The following is a 16,440-nucleotide window of genomic DNA, read 5'->3' as shown; positions in this document are numbered from 1 at the left end:
ATTAAACGCTTGGCACATTTCTACAGCTTTGAAGATCAGTGCGATGTCAGAAGTATGGACAGCAACACTCGCTCCATCACGCAAGGAGGCAATAAGCATAGTGCAGATCAAAGCCAATGTGACAACTCTTGAGTGAACGGCTGTTTTTAAGTAAGAGAAACGTAGAAACAATATTATCTGACTGCAAGGAGTTCAAATGAGCAATACAGGTATGATGCAGTAGATAAATCGGCCAATTTATGAATTACTCTTACCTCATGTTTGTTGGGTAATGTCTGAGTCCTGTTAAACGTGTCATTTCCATTAATACTGATCAGTTCTGCATCTGCAGGTGGATACGGAGCGGGGAAAACAACTACGTCACTCTTCAGTGTGTCTGAGCTGAAACACACGTCATACTGCTGAGTAGATTTAGAGTAAGACCAGCTTCCGTCAGGGTGTGTGGTGATCATTGGGGCGCTGTACCTTCTGAAACTGTCCCCTTTCCTGTGGCATTTTACAGCTATTAAACTGATGAGGCTCAGTAAAAATATCACTGACACCGAGGCAATGGCGATCAACAAATACAGGTTTAGATCAGAGAAGTTCTCCTCCTTTCTCGGCACATTTCTGAATTGAGTCTGGATTTCACCTGTACTTTCAACCACCACTACATCAATAGACACAGTCGCTGACAGGGAGGGTTCTCCGTTATCAGAAACCAACACGACCAACGGGTGAGTTTTCAGGTCATTGTCACTCATTCTCCTCTTAGTCCTTAGTTCCCCGGTGCTGGTTCCGATTAGGAAGAGGTTGGTTCCCTTGGGCTCAGAGATATGATAAGAAAGCAGCGCATTGTAGCCAGAGTCGGAGTCTACAGCCCTGATCTTGGCTACAAAGTAGCCCGCTTCAGCAGAATAGGGAACGTTCTCAGTGTTAACGGAGCCGTGCTCAGAATAGGGCGCGAGAATCCCAGGACTGTTGTCATTCTCATCCAAGATAAAAACGTTCACAGTCACGTTGCTGCTGAGTGGAGGAACACCAGAGTCTGTGGCCTGAACTTTAAACTGGAATGTTTTGATCTCCTCATAGTTAAAAGACTGCAGACTCACTATATCTCCTGTATCAGAGTTTATATTTACAGATGATGGTATTGAATTACTTGTACCTAATAATGCATACATAATCATTGAGTTTTCTTCGGAATCTCGATCAAAAGCTGAAATCGTATAAATGACGTCTCCTGTAGGACTGTTCTCTTTCACATAAACATTCACCACGGGTTCTGAGAAGTGAGGAGCGTTGTCATTTACATCAGAAACGTGTACAGTAATAACGCTGGTGCTGGAGAGAGGCGGGGTCCCTTCATCCGTAGCCGTGATAGTGACATTGTACTGAGATTCACTCTCTCTGTCCAGAGGCCCATCAACCACTAAAGAATAATCGTTTTTATAGTTCGACTTCAGTTTAAAAGGAACAGACCCAGTAAGTTTACAGTTGGTGATGCCATTTTTACTACTATCTTTATCTGACACTGTCACTAAGGCGACCACGGTCCCTATCTCAGCATCCTCCTTCACTGGACTCATGAGTGACGTTACTGAGATTTCTGGGGAATTGTCATTGACATCAATAACTTCAACTAATACCTTACCGTGTGTACTACGACGAGAATGCCCTTGATCGGTCGCTTGAACTCTTATTTCGTATGATGGACTTTTTTCATAATCCAAATTCCCTTTTATTGTTAGTTCACCCGTGTCTGAATTGATGCTAAACATAATGGATGGGTCCCAATTACCCCGTTTAAAGAAAGAGTACACTATTTTACTATTTACGCCCTCGTCTAAATCTGTTGCTGTGAGAGTTAGTATAGATGTCCCAAAATGTGCATTTTCACGAACACGTACTTTATAAAGCGGCTGGGAAAAAAATGGAGAATTATCATTGACATCTATGACGTTGACAATGATGTGTAAAGTCCCGGATCTAGGAGGTTTTCCTCCATCTATAGCGGTCAGTGTGAGCTGGATAACGGGCTGTTTCTCTCGGTCTAAAGCTTTCTGCAGAACTAACTCAGCAGACACACTCTGCTCTCCACCGCTCTGTACATCCAGGGAGAAGTGTTCATTCGGGCTCAGCTTGTAGCTGTTTACCGAGTTACTGCCCGTATCTGCGTCATTCGCTATTGGTAGCAGGTATCTCTCACCGGGAGAAGCTAATTCAGTAACATTCAAATTATGTATTTTTTCAAGAAAAGACGGAGCATTGTCGTTAATATCAATAATATTCACCTCAATGCGGTGGAGAAGCATAGGGTGGCTCAATATGGCCTGTATGTTTAAAGAGCACTTTACCATATTCGGACAAAGCACCTCTCGGTCTAATCTCTCGTTAACGAATAGAATCCCCGTTTTAAAATTAGCCTCAAAATACATCTTACTCTGTCCTGATACAATCCTTAAACCCCTCGGCTCCAGTTCCTGAACATTAAGGTTCAAATCCTTAGCGAGATTCCCCACAAACGTGCCTTTGTCCACCTCCTCTGAAACGGAGTAAGAGATCTGCGCTGCAGACCAGTTTAATAAACTAAGCAACACGACGCACTGAATCCAAAGGCGTTCTCTTTGTCTTCGACGACCCATTGCTGCTTGTACAAAATGAATTAGTCCAACAGAAAATAGTTGCATGTGCTAGAAAACTAAAAAAATCCGTTATAGAGACCGTGAACAGCCCAGACATCTGTCTCACCACCAATCGAGTGTTTCTTTTGACAAAGCTCACGGGACTGATGACGCTAGTCTTTTTCTCGTTCAGAGAGGAGGAGTCATAGAATATAAGCAACTACATTAATTTCTGTGGTCTACAGCGACACCATGTGTAATGTTGTACATAGTCTACATTACTCATGTAAAATAAGACCGTAGGCCTATTATTTCACTTGTTTTTAGAATACTATGATAAACTCCAACGTCGTGTTGGACATTCACTACCCGAAATGCCATTGTATTAAAAGGACACGCGTTCTAGTCATGGCAAAACACAAGGAAAGTAGGTGAAGGAAAGTCAACCTAACAGAATGAAATATATGTTCAGATAGTAATGTTTTGATAACAATGACAGAAGCCATAACAAAGACACACATTGATGTACAAAGCTCAAGAGTTTAGCATTGTGATATTGTCAAGATTGCTGAAACATTTTTCTCTAACGTAAATGATCACTTTGTATCTATTCCATTACACCAGTGACAAGAAACCATCCAAAAAAGAACACTGCCCCTAATTAGCAGAGATCAAGAACGGTTGCAGCACCATGGACAGCACTAGGTAATACTTTACCTTAGAGAAGAAATATACACTTTGAAATGGATAAATATTCAGCACGGACCTTTAGGCTGACAACGTCCATGGTAATCGTGTAGCTGTATGATTAAGCTGAAACATGATGTAACTGTATATTTCCCATACATTGTATACAATCCTGTCTATTTCCTCAAAATACCCTACATACAATGTGTAATCTGATTTGACAGATTTCACATTCAGATTACACATTCCTGAAGTGCAACACTATTGTACAGCGCCACAGAAGTCCAATCATACCTTAAAGATCATTAATACGAATCCTCAGCTCTGAAGTATAGCATGCTTTCAGGACCACGGACAGCAAAACTCGCTCAACGAAGAAAAGAGGACATACATTGGTTTTGTTTTGCAGTGTGGGTAACAACTCTCGAATGGATGGATGGCTTTTTTCAAGGTAAGAGTAACCTATAAAACAATATTATTTGACTGTAAGGAGATCAGTGGAGTAATTCAGATATAAATCAACAGAAAAAGAGTCAATAGATCTTACCTCCTCTTTGTTGGGTAATGTCTGAGTCCTGTTAAACGTGTCATTTCCGTTAATACTGATCAGTTCGGCATCTGCAGGTGGATACGGAGCAGGGAAAACCACTACGTCACTCTTCAGTGTGTCTGAGCTGAAACACACGTCATACTGCTGAGTAGATTTAGAGTAAGACCAGCTTCCGTCAGGGTGTGTGGTGATCATTGGGGCGCTGTACCTTCTGAAACTGTCCTCTGTCCTGTGGCATTTTACAGCTATTAAACTGATGAGGCTCAGTAAAAATATCACTGACACCGAGGCAATGGCGATCAACAAATACAGGTTTAGATCAGAGAAGTTTTCCTCCTTTCTCGGCACATTTCTGAATTGTGTCTGGATTTCACCTGTACTTTCAACCACCACTACATCAATAGACACAGTCGCTGACAGTGAGGGTTCTCCGTTATCAGAAACCAACACGACCAACGGGTGAGTTTTCAGGTCATTGTCACTCATTCTCCTCTTAGTCCTTAGTTCCCCGGTGCTGGTTCCGATTCGGAAGAGGTTGGTTCCCTTGGGCTCAGAGATGTGATAAGAAAGCAGCGCATTGTAGCCAGAGTCGGCGTCTACAGCCCTGATCTTGGCCACAAAGTAGCCCGCTTCAGCAGAATAGGGAACGTTCTCAGTGTTAACGGAGCCGTGTTCAGTATAGGGCGCGAGAATCCCAGGACTGTTGTCATTCTCATCCAGGATAAAAACGTTCACAGTTACGTTGCTGCTGAGTGGAGGACCACCAGAGTCTGTGGCCTGAACTTTAAACTGGAAAGTTTTGATCTCCTCATAGTTAAAAGACTGCAGACTCACTATATCTCCAGTATCCGAGTTTATATTTACAGATGATGATATTGAAACACTTTTATCTAATAACGAATACGTCATCTTTGCATTTTCAGCTGAATCTGGGTCAAAAGCAGACATCGTATAAATGACGTCTCCTACCGGACTGTTCTCTTTCACATAAACATTCACCACGGGTTCTGAGAATAGAGGAGCGTTGTCATTTACATCAGAAACGTGTACAGTAATAACGCTGGTGCTGGAGAGAGGCGGTGTCCCTTCATCCGTAGCTGTGATGGTGACATTGTACTGAGAAGCGCTCTCTCTGTCAAGAGGCCCGTCGACCACTAACGAATAATAGTTTTTATAGTTCGATTTCAATTTGAATGGAACAGACCCAATAATATTACATTTAGTGAGTCCGTTCTTACCTCCGTCTTTATCAGTTACTGTCACCAAGGCAACCACTGTCCCAATCTCATCATCCTCTTTGACTGGGCTCATGAGGGACGTCACTGATATTTCAGGGACATTGTCATTGACATCAATAACTTCTACTAACACTTTGCAATACGTTTTCCGTGAGGAGTGCCCTCTGTCCATCGCCTCAGCCCGAATTTCATAGGCGGCAGTTACCTCATGGTCCATAGTTGTCTTAACAGTAATTATGCCTGTATCTGAATTTATAGCAAATGTATCCGAGTGGCTTAAACTACCTCGACCTATTAGTGAGTAAATAATCTCGCCATTTACGCCCTCGTCAAGATCCGTCGCGGTGAGAGTTATTATTGCTGTACCAGATGAAACGTTTTCAGGAACGCTAACCTTATAAAGTGGTTTGCTAAATGAAGGTGCATTATCATTAACGTCTTCCACAATTACTGTGATCAGTAATGTCCCGGATCTTGGAGGTTTTCCTCCATCTACAGCGGTCAGTGTGAGCTGGATAACGGGCTGTTTCTCTCGGTCTAAAGCTTTCTGCAGAACTAACTCAGCAGACACACTCTGCTCTCCACCGCTCTGTACATCCAGGGAGAAGTGTTCATTCGGGCTCAGCTTGTAGCTGTTTACCGAGTTACTGCCCGTATCTGCGTCATTCGCTATCGGTAGTGGATATCGCTCACCAGGAAATGCCGCCTCGGTGATATTAAGTACATGTATTCTTTCGAGGAAAGATGGTACATTATCATTTATGTCTAAAATATCAATTTCAACCCGGTGGAGCTGGGTAGGATGGCTCAATATGGCTTCTATATTTAAGGAGCACTTCACCGTATTTGGACAAAGCTCCTCTCTATCTATCCTCGCCTCAACGAACATAATTCCTGTCTTCAAATTTGCCTCGAAATACCTCTTACTATGTCCTGATATAATCCTTAGACCCCTCGAGTCCAGTTCCTGAACATTAAGGTTTAAATCCTTAGCGAGATTCCCCACAAAAGTGCCTTTGTCCACCTCCTCTGAAACGGAGTAAGAGATCTGCGCTGCAGACCAGTCAAATAAACAAAGCAACGCGACGCACTGAATCCAAACACGTTCTTTTTGTCTTCGACGACCCATCGTTAATGGGGCAAAAGAACTGAACCCAAGTAATGGTTTTGTACCCATGAAAACTCGAATATTCCGTTATATGTCAGAGATCCTGTACAGCCCAGCCCTCTCCGTCTCACCACCATTCGAGAGTTTCTCTTCACAATACGCTCGAGACTGGTGACTGACGCAGTTGTTTTTTTTTTAGAGAGAGAGAATTAGAGTCTTAGGATATTAATGACTTCTCTCCCATCTGTGGTCTATAGCGACACCATGTGTTACTATTCATTTATTTTCGTTTCATTTTATATACCATAGTATGACTTATTGCGATAGTAACCACATGTTAAAAGATAACTGGGAGAAACCAGCGAGCAACGTTGACTCAAATGTTAATCAATCCCTTCATGCATCAAATAGTTCAATTCGAATACACGTACTCATGATAGGTAGTACAGATGTGGGAACAAACAATGGGAACACTTCAAATGAGTCTCGGTAGTCGCACACAGTGGCGGAGTTGAAAGTGGACTTGATCAAAGCTTTCGAGCAGTCAAGAAACCAAATCAAGTATTATTGACTTAAAAGAAACGGAATCACAAAATATACAAATGGATTGTTAGATGAAAAATACACATCTTTCAAAACAAACTTCGTAAATCACTTGAATGAATGCATTGCACTTTCAACGACGAAAATCATGTCTCAAAATAGGCCTCTGCCCCTGAAAACCATTATAGCAACTTTGACAGATTCCGGAATTTCACAGCAATGTCCAAACAACAATTCGTCTGATGTCAAGCCAATATATAACACATGTTCTCAAACGATATATTACAGCACAGCTACTACCATATAAACGAACTGACATCATGATACCATATACGTTTTTGCCAAATGTCTGTCATTTTGAAAACTGCTACAATACGGAACGTTTTGAGACACAAAAGCAAAGAATTTCCCATAGATCTTACCTTCTCATTGTGGGGTAATGTCTGAGTCCTGTTAAACGTGTCAATTCCATTAATACTGATCAGTTCTGCATCTGCAGGTGGATACGGAGCGGGGAAAACCACTACGTCACTCTTCAGTGTGTCTGAGCTGAAACACACGTCATACTGCTGAGTAGATTTAGAGTAAGACCAGCTTCCGTCAGGGTGTGTGGTGATCATTGGGGCGCTGTACCTTCTGAAACTGTCCTCTGTCCTGTGGCATTTTACAGCTATTAAACTGATGAGGCTCAGTAAAAATATCACTGACACCGAGGCAATGGCGATCAACAAATACAGGTTTAAATCAGAGAAGTTTTCCTCCTTTCTCGGCACATTTCTGAATTGAGTCTGGATTTCACCTGTACTTTCAATCACCACTACATCAATAGACACAGTCGATGACAGTGAGGGTTCTCCGTTATCAGAAACCAACACGACCAACGGGTGAGTTTTCAGGTCATTGTCACTCATTCTCCTCTTAGTCCTTAGTTCCCCGGTGCTGGTTCCGATTCGGAAGAGGTTGGTTCCCTTGGGCTCAGAGATGTGATAAGAAAGCAGCGCATTGTAGCCAGAGTCGGCGTCTACAGCCCTGATCTTGGCCACAAAGTAGCCCGCTTCAGCAGAATAGGGAACGTTCTCGGTGTTAACGGAGCCGTGTTCAGAATAGGGCGCGAGAATCCCAGGACTGTTGTCATTCTCATCCAGGATAAAAACGTTCACAGTCACGTTGCTGCTGAGTGGAGGAACACCAGAGTCTGTGGCCTGAACTTTGAACTGGAAAGTTTTGATCTCCTCATAGTTAAACGACTGCAGACTGATTATATCTCCAGTATCCGAGTTTATATTTACAGATGATGATATTGAAACACTTTTATCTAATAACGAATACGTCATCTTTGTATTTTCATCTGAATCTGGGTCAAAAGCAGACATCGTGTAAATGACGTCTCCTACCGGACTGTTCTCTTTAACATAAACATTCACCACGGGTTCTGAGAATAGAGGAGCGTTGTCATTTACATCAGAAACGTATACTGTAATAACGCTGGTGCTGGAGAGAGGCGGGGTCCCTTCATCCGTAGCTGTGATGGTGACATTGTACTGAGAAGCGCTTTCTCTGTCAAGAGGCCCGTCGACCACTAACGAATAATAGTTTTTATAGTTGGACTTTAATTTAAAAGGAACAGACCCAATAATATTACAGTTAGTGAGTCCGTTCTTACCTCCGTCTTTATCAGTTACTGTCACCAAGGCAACCACTGTCCCTATCTCAGCATCCTCTTTGACTGGGCTCATAAGTGACGTCACCAATAATTCAGGGACATTGTCATTGACATCAATAACTTCAACTAACACTTTACTGTGTGCACTACGGGGGGAGGAGCCTTGGTCTGTCGCCTGCACTCGAATTTCATATGCAGGACTTCCCTCATAATCCAAATCTCCCCTGACTATAATTTCACCTGTTTCTGAATTGATATCAAATAAAACAGACGGGTTCAAGTTTGCGCGTTTGATAAAGGAATATTCAATCTTACCGTTAAACCCTTCATCTAAATCTGTGGCAATGAGTTTTATTACTACAGTTCCAAACGGAGCATTTTCATTTACTCGGACCTTATACAGCGGTTTGCTAAAAGTGGGAGAATTATCATTTGCATCAATCACATTGACAATGATCTGTAAAGTCCCGGATCTAGGAGGTTTTCCTCCATCTACAGCGGTCAGTGTGAGCTGGATAACGGGCTGTTTCTCTCGGTCTAAAGCTTTCTGCAGCACTAACTCAGCAGACACACTCTGTTCTCCACCGCTCTGTACATCCAGGGAGAAGTGTTCATTCGGGCTCAGCTTGTAGCTGTTTACCGAGTTACTGCCTGTATCTGCATCAACTGCGAGCGGAAGCAAATATCTTTCGCCCTTTGATGATGACTCAGATATATTAAATGTGTGCAATGTTTCATCAAAGGCCGGCGCATTGTCATTGATGTCTAAAATATTCACCTGTATTCGGTGGAGAAGCATAGGGTGGCTCAATATGGCCTCTATGTTTAAAGAGCACTTTACCGTATTCGGACAAAGCTCCTCTCTGTCAATTCTCTCGTTAACATACAGATTCCCCGTTTTCAAATTAGCCTCAAAATACCTCTTACTATGTCCCGATACAATCCTTAGACCCCTCGACTCCAGTTCCTGAACATTAAGGTTTAAATCCTTAGCGAGATTCCCCACAAACGTGCCTTTGTCCACCTCCTCTGAAACGGAGTAAGAGATCTGCGCTGCAGACCAGTCAAATAAACAAAGCAACGCGACGCACTGAATCCAAACGCGTTCTCTTTGTCTTCGACGACCCATTGCTGCTCGTATAAAACAAATTATATCAGAATTAAAGTCACATAGGGCCTATCCATTAAAACCACAAAAAAATACGTTATGCTAGAGATCCACACAACCCAGCCATCCGTCTCACGATCATTCGACTGCTTCTCATGACAATGCGCTCGGGACAGGCGTCGATTGTATTTCATTCAGAGGAGGAGTCTTGGATTATCAGTGACTTCTCTCCGATCTGTGGTCTACAGCGACACCATGTGTTGCTTTTTGATTGTTTTTTATTGATATCACTGACTTTTGTGATGGTAGTCAGGAAAATGCCAAATATGACTGTATATTAATCAGTGACCAGTGTCTCATATCTGAAACCATCACGCGATATCGTCCAATTTGAATACATGTGCTCGTGATAAGAACTGCCTAATGTGAAGTGAAAAACATGTAATGATTAAATGACTGCACTTAGTCAGGCAGAAACGGTGTTGATAAAGGTCTGTAATAAGGACAGCTTTTAGGGAGTCAATAAACCAACTTGATTGTCTATATAGGAAACTGCCAGATGTCGTTTTCAAGGGGGAGACAAGTAGAGAGAAAAATATATATATTTAAACCAACTTTTAACGTCACTAGAATAGTCAAATTCCACTGTCACCACATACTAGCAAAAACCCAAATAGTCCTTTACCACCCAAAACAGAAGACCAATGACCATTTCAGCCCCATGGACCTCCCGTTCGAGGAAAAGGTTATTTTGCACATTGACGTGGCTATTTATGCTAATATATATGTAATTTTCTGACATCAAAAACTAAATTGACCATGAAAACACATATCATACCCATGAATGAAACATAAATATTAGTATAGTCTACTACTCTTACCTCCTCTTTGTGGGGTAATGTCTGAGTCCTGTTAAACGTGTCATTTCCATTAATACTGATCAGTTCTGCATCTGCAGGTGGATACGGAGCGGGGAAAACCATTACGTCACTCTTCAGTGTGTCTGAGCTGAAACACACGTCATACTGCTGAGTAGATTTAGAGTAAGACCAGCTTCCGTCAGGGTGTGTGGTGATCATTGGGGCGCTGTACCTTCTGAAACTGTCTTCTGTGCTGTGGCATTTTACAACTATTAAACTGATGAGGCTCAGTAAAAATATCACTGACACCGAGGCAATGGCGATCAACAAATACAGGTTTAAATCAGAGAAGTTCTCCTCCTTTCTCGGCACATTTCTGAATTGAGTCTGGATTTCACCTGTACTTTCAACCACCACTACATCCATAGATACAGTCGCTGACAGTGAGGGTTCTCCGTTATCAGAAACCAATACGACCAACGGGTGAGTTTTCAGGTCATTGTCACTCATTCTCCTCTTAGTCCTTAGTTCCCCGGTGCTGGTTCCGATTCGGAAGAGGTTGGTTCCCTTGGGCTCAGAGATGTGATAAGAAAGCAGCGCATTGTAGCCAGAGTCGACGTCTACAGCCCTGATCTTGGCCACAAAGTAGCCCGCTTCAGCAGAATAGGGAACGTTCTCAGTGTTAACGGAGCCGTGTTCAGAATAGGGCGCGAGAATCCCAGGACTGTTGTCATTCTCATCCAGGATAAAAACGTTCACAGTCACGTTGCTGCTGAGTGGAGGAACACCAGAGTCTGTGGCCTGAACTTTAAACTGGAAAGTTTTGATCTCCTCATAGTTAAAAGACTGCAGACTGATTATATCTCCAGTATCCGGGTTTATATTAGCCATTGTAGACAGCGGTGCTGATTTGCCGTTACTCTCTAAGAATGAGTAGGTCACTTGGCCATTTTCATTGACGTCAGAATCAAGTGCAGACACAGTTTTAATGACATCTCCTACCGGACTGTTCTCTTTCACATAAACATTCACCACGGGTTCTGAGAAGTGAGGAGCGTTGTCATTCACATCAGAAACGTGTACAGTAATAACGCTGGTGCTGGAGAGAGGCGGGGTCCCTTCATCCGTAGCTGTGATGGTGACATTATACTGAGAAGCGCTCTCTCTGTCAAGAGGCCCGTCGACCACTAACGAATAATAGTTTTTATAGTTTGTCTCCAGTTTAAATGGGACTTTATTCACAATATCACAATCCACAATTCCATTTTTGCCATCATCTTTATCGAGGACTGACACTAGAGCGATGGCGGTGCCCACCTTACTGTCCTCCTTCACTGTGTCTAAGAGTGACGTCACAGTGATCTCAGGGGCATTGTCATTCATATCCATAACCTCTATCAATAATTTAGAGTGAGATGTCATGGGGGGTTGTGCCCCGTCATGAGCTTGTATACGGAGCTCAAAAGCATTGTCTTTCTCGAAGTCAATATTTCCTTCTACTGTGATCAATCCAGTCCGTTGATTAATTTGAAAAATGTTCAACACATAATCTTGGTCTTTTTGTCTTAGGGAGTAAACGATTTCACCATTTGTTCCTTCGTCTGCGTCTGTCGCATTCAGAGTTATTACTGTCGTGCCAATTGGAATGTTTTCAAAAACACGAGTCTTGTACAAATAACTGCTAAAAACCGGAGCGTTATCATTGATGTCCAAAACATTAACTACAATCTCTGATGTGGCCGACCTCGGTGGGTTTCCTCCATCAATGGCCGTCAGTGTGAGCTTTATAACAGACTGTTTCTCTCGGTCTAACGCTTTCTGCAGCACTAAGTCAGCAGACACACTTTCTCCTCCTTTATGGACCGCTAAAGAAAAATAATCATTTGTGCTCAGCTTATATGTGCCCAATGCATTTCTCCCACTATCGACATCTGACGCTTCAGACAGTGGGAACCTCGCCCCTGGTAAAGTGTTTTCTGTAATATCTAAGACCTGTGCCTTCGTAGTAAACGAGGGAGCATTATCATTAACATCTAAAATAGTGATTTCTAGACGGTAAAGCTTCAACGGACTGTTTATAACGGCCTCTACACTGACTGTACATTTCGGAGCCTTCAAACAGAGCTCCTCTCTGTCTATTCGCTCATTCACATAGAGAACACCAGTCTTTAGATTTACCTCGAAATACTTTCTCTTGGACCCGGTGACAATCTGAAACATACGCGACTCCAAATCCTGGACATTGAGGTTTAGATCCTTAGCGATATTTCCCACAGAAGTCCCTGGGTTTACCTCCTCTGAGACGGAATAGGAGAGCTGCCCGCACACCGCTTCCCAGTAACACTCCAGCAACACAAGCAATACATACGTCACAATAGAGCTCCTTCTGTTCGGTAAAGACATACTTCCATCAAATGTCAGCAACGCATAGATCCGAAAAGATTAGTATCCTTGAAAAAATCTTAGCATAGTAAATATATGTATCAAATCCAGCTGAATTTCTAAGCGGTAAACACCGGTATGGCCTGAGACAACCGTCTCTCTCTCTCGTCTTGCGTCTCTTTTTAACAAAGCCACCAAAAATCTCCCCACTCTCTGAAACTGGGAGGGACCTCGAGACACGAAATAATATCTCAATGCCACGGTCAACAGTGACGCCACGTGGGGAATGTACCAGCTTACAGCAACTCAGAAGATCCCAATACATTCCATGACATCCATCCAAACACAATAGAAGCATGACGACCATCACTTCTGAGCAGCATGTATGTGATGTTTCATATGAAATGCTACAAAACATAGTCAGGGGAAAAAACGTATCCAGTGCATTACGTGAAACAACAGGCAAAAGCAGGTAGCCAAGACGGTGACAGATTTCAGAACCATGGGCAGCGCCTATTTGTTTATCTTGACAGCGAGCAAAAGAGTACGGCATTTTTCCAACTTGTACCAGCTATTATTTAATTGAACATGCAAATGAGATAGAGAAGAAAAGTTCAACTTCATCCAAAGACATTGAGGAAAAACAACAAAACGACAAAAAAAGGCTGATTAAAGGATGGATTTCTGGGTTAAGTGAAACTATAGATCTTATCTTACCTCCTCTTTGTTGGGTAATGTCTGAGTCCTGTTAAACGTGTCATTTCCGTTAATACTGATCAGTTCTGCATCTGCAGGTGGATACGGAGCGGGGAAAACCACTACGTCACTCTTCAGTGTGTCTGAGCTGAAACACACGTCATACTGCTGAGTAGATTTAGAGTAAGACCAGCTTCCGTCAGGGTGTGTGGTGATCATTGGGGCGCTGTACCTTCTGAAACTGTCCTCTGTCCTGTGGCATTTTACAGCTATTAAACTGATGAGGCTCAGTAAAAATATCACTGACACCGAGGCAATGGCGATCAACAAATACAGGTTTAAATCAGAGAAGTTTTCCTCCTTTCTCGGCACATTTCTGAATTGAGTCTGGATTTCACCTGTACTTTCAACCACCACTACATCAATAGACACAGTCGCTGACAGTGAGGGTTCTCCGTTGTCAGAAACCAACACGACCAACGGGTGAGTTTTCAGGTCATTGTCACTCATTCTCCTCTTAGTCCTTAGTTCCCCGGTGCTGGTTCCGATTCGGAAGAGGTTGGTTCCCTTGGGCTCAGAGATGTGATAAGAAAGCAGCGCATTGTAGCCAGAGTCGGCGTCTACAGCCCTGATCTTGGCCACAAAGTAGCCCGCTTCAGCAGAATAGGGAACGTTCTCGGTGTTAACGGAGCCGTGCTCAGAATAGGGCGCGAGAATCCCAGGACTGTTGTCATTCTCATCCAGGATAAAAACGTTCACAGTCACGTTGCTGCTAAGTGGAGGAACACCAGAGTCTGTGGCCTGAACTTTAAACTGGAAAGTTTTGATCTCCTCATAGTTAAAAGACTGCAGACTTATTATATCTCCAGTATCTGAGTTTACATTAACCATTGTAGACAGAGGTGGTAATTTGCTGTTACTCTCTAATAATGAGTAGGTCACTTGGCCATTTTCATTGACGTCAGAATCAAGTGCAGACACGGTTTTAATGACATCTACTGGACCGTTCTCTTTAACATAAATATTAACCACGGGTCCTGAGAAGTGAGGAGCGTTGTCATTTACATCAGAAACGTGTACAGTAATAACGCTGGTGCTGGAGAGACGCGGGGCCCCTTCATCCGTAGCTATGACGGTAACATTATACCGAGAAGCGCTTTCTCTGTCAAGAGGCCCATCAACCACTAACGAATAATAGTTTTTGTAGTTTGTCTCTAATTTAAAAGGGACCTTATTCTTGACCTCACATTGAACCGCTCCATTTTTGCCACCATCTCTATCGAGGACGGACACGAGAGCAATAGCAGTGCCCATTTTGGCGTTCTCCTTTACTGTGTCTAAGAGTGACGTCACAGTGAGCTCAGGGACATTGTCGTTGAGGTCCAGCACCTCTACCAACACTTTACAGTGAGCTGCCATCGGGGGCTGGCCTCTGTCACTCGCCTGCACATGAATCTCAAAAGCAGGACTTTCCTCAAAATCAACCGTGCCTTTAACTGTGATTGTTCCCGTTTTAGAATCGATTTGAAATCTCTCTAATATATGATCTTGGCCTTTAGTTCTAAGAGAGTACACTATTTCACTGTTTGTGCCGTCATCGATATCATTTGCATTCACATTTATTACTGTTGTTCCTATGGGCACGTTCTCGAAAACACGAGTCTTATACAAAGAGCTACTGAATATAGGACGGTTATCATTAATATCTAAAACATTTATTTTTATTTCTGTCGTGCCAGACCTCGGTGGATTTCCTCCATCAACAGCGGTCAGTGTGAGCTGAATAACGGGCTGTTTCTCTCGGTCTAAAGCTGTCTGCAGAACTAACTCAGCAGACACACTCTCTCCTCCTTTGTGAATATCAAGAGAGAAATATTCATTAGGACTAAGCTTGTATGTGCTAACAGTATTCTTTCCAACATCGCCATCAGACGCTTCTAAAAGAGAGAATTTCGCTCCCGGTAATGTACTCTCAGCAATGTCCATACTTTGTGACTTTTCAGCAAAATACGGAGCATTATCATTAACATCTAAAATAGTTATTTCTAGACCGTAAAGCTTCAAAGGACTGTTTATAACGGCCTCTACACTGACTGTACATTTCGGAGCCTTCACACAGAGGTCCTCTCTGTCTATTCTGTCATTTACATAGAGAACACCAGTCTTAAGATTTACCTCGAAATACTTTCTCTTGGACCCGGTGACAATCTGAAACATACGCAACTCCAAATCCTGGACATTGAGGTTTAGATCTTTAGCGATATTTCCCACAGAAGTCCCTGGGTTTACCTCTTCCGAGACGGAATAGGAGAGCTGCCCGCACACCGCTTCCCAGTAACACTCCAGCAACACAAGCAATACATACGTCACAATAGAGCTCCTTCTGTTCGGTAAAGACATACTTCCATCGAATGTCAGCAACGCATAGATCCGAAAAGATTAGTATCCTTGAAAAAATCTTAGCATAGAAAATATATGTATCAAATCCAGCTGAATTTCTAAGCGGTAAACACCGGTATGGCCTGAGACAACCGTCTCTCTCTCTCGTCTTGCGTCTCTTTTTAACAAAGCCACCAAAAATCTCCCCACTCTCTGAAACTGGGAGGGACCTCGAGACACGAAATAATATCTCAATGCCACGGTCAACAGTGACGCCACGTGGGGAATGTACCAGCTTACAGCAACTCAGAAGATCCCAATACATTCCATGACATCCATCCAAACACAATAGAAGCATGACGACCATCACTTCTGAGCAGCATGTATGTGATGTTTCATATGAAATGCTACAAAACATAGTCAGGGGAAAAAAGCGTATCCAGTGCATTACGTGAAACAACAGGCAAAAGCAGGTAGCTAAGAAGGTGACAGATTTCAGAACCATGGGCAGCGCCTATATGTTTATCTTGACAGCGAGCAAAAGAGTACGGCATTTTTCCAACTTGTACCGAAAGGAAGATGTCTATAATTTAATTGAACATGCAAATGAGATAGAGAAGAAA

General features: G+C 42.9%; 3 protein-coding genes across 11 annotated transcripts in view; all 3 read right to left on the bottom strand.

Moving 5' to 3' along the window:
• Positions 1–16,440, bottom strand: part of LOC112256118 (protocadherin alpha-C2) — a 198,456-nt gene that overhangs the window by 93,405 nt on the left and 88,611 nt on the right. Inside the window, exon 1 of one of the 9 annotated variants that reach the window (XM_042325776.1) lies at positions 10,382–12,929. The exons of 6 other annotated variants lie outside the window; for them this stretch is intronic. In XM_042325776.1, coding sequence (XP_042181710.1) covers positions 10,382–12,763 — 2,382 coding nt within the window. In that variant the 5' untranslated portion in view covers positions 12,764–12,929. Of the gene's footprint in view, positions 1–254; positions 2,761–7,151; positions 9,666–10,381; positions 12,930–16,440 lie in introns of those variants that run through there. 2 more of the 9 variants (XM_042325779.1, XM_042325774.1) reach the window with 2 other exon arrangements.
• Positions 3,261–6,362, bottom strand: LOC112255664 (protocadherin alpha-2). Its single transcript, XM_024428537.2, has 2 exons — positions 3,838–6,362; positions 3,261–3,320 (listed from the first exon to the last, which is right to left on the bottom strand). Exons 1-2 carry the CDS (start codon positions 6,253–6,255, stop codon positions 3,261–3,263), a joined length of 2,478 nt encoding a protein of 825 aa, XP_024284305.2. The 5' UTR covers positions 6,256–6,362.
• LOC112255666 (protocadherin alpha-3-like) lies at positions 13,415–16,117 on the bottom strand. The gene has a single exon (XM_042325782.1). The coding sequence runs from the start codon at positions 15,836–15,838 to the stop codon at positions 13,451–13,453; it is 2,388 nt and encodes a 795-aa protein (XP_042181716.1). The 5' UTR covers positions 15,839–16,117; the 3' UTR covers positions 13,415–13,450.

Source organism: Oncorhynchus tshawytscha, linkage group LG08, assembly GCF_018296145.1.
Source record: "Oncorhynchus tshawytscha isolate Ot180627B linkage group LG08, Otsh_v2.0, whole genome shotgun sequence".
Classification (NCBI taxonomy): Eukaryota; Metazoa; Chordata; class Actinopteri; order Salmoniformes; family Salmonidae; genus Oncorhynchus; species Oncorhynchus tshawytscha.
Note: the sequence above shows the minus strand (reverse complement) of the source record. Positions and strands in the feature narration are given on the sequence as shown.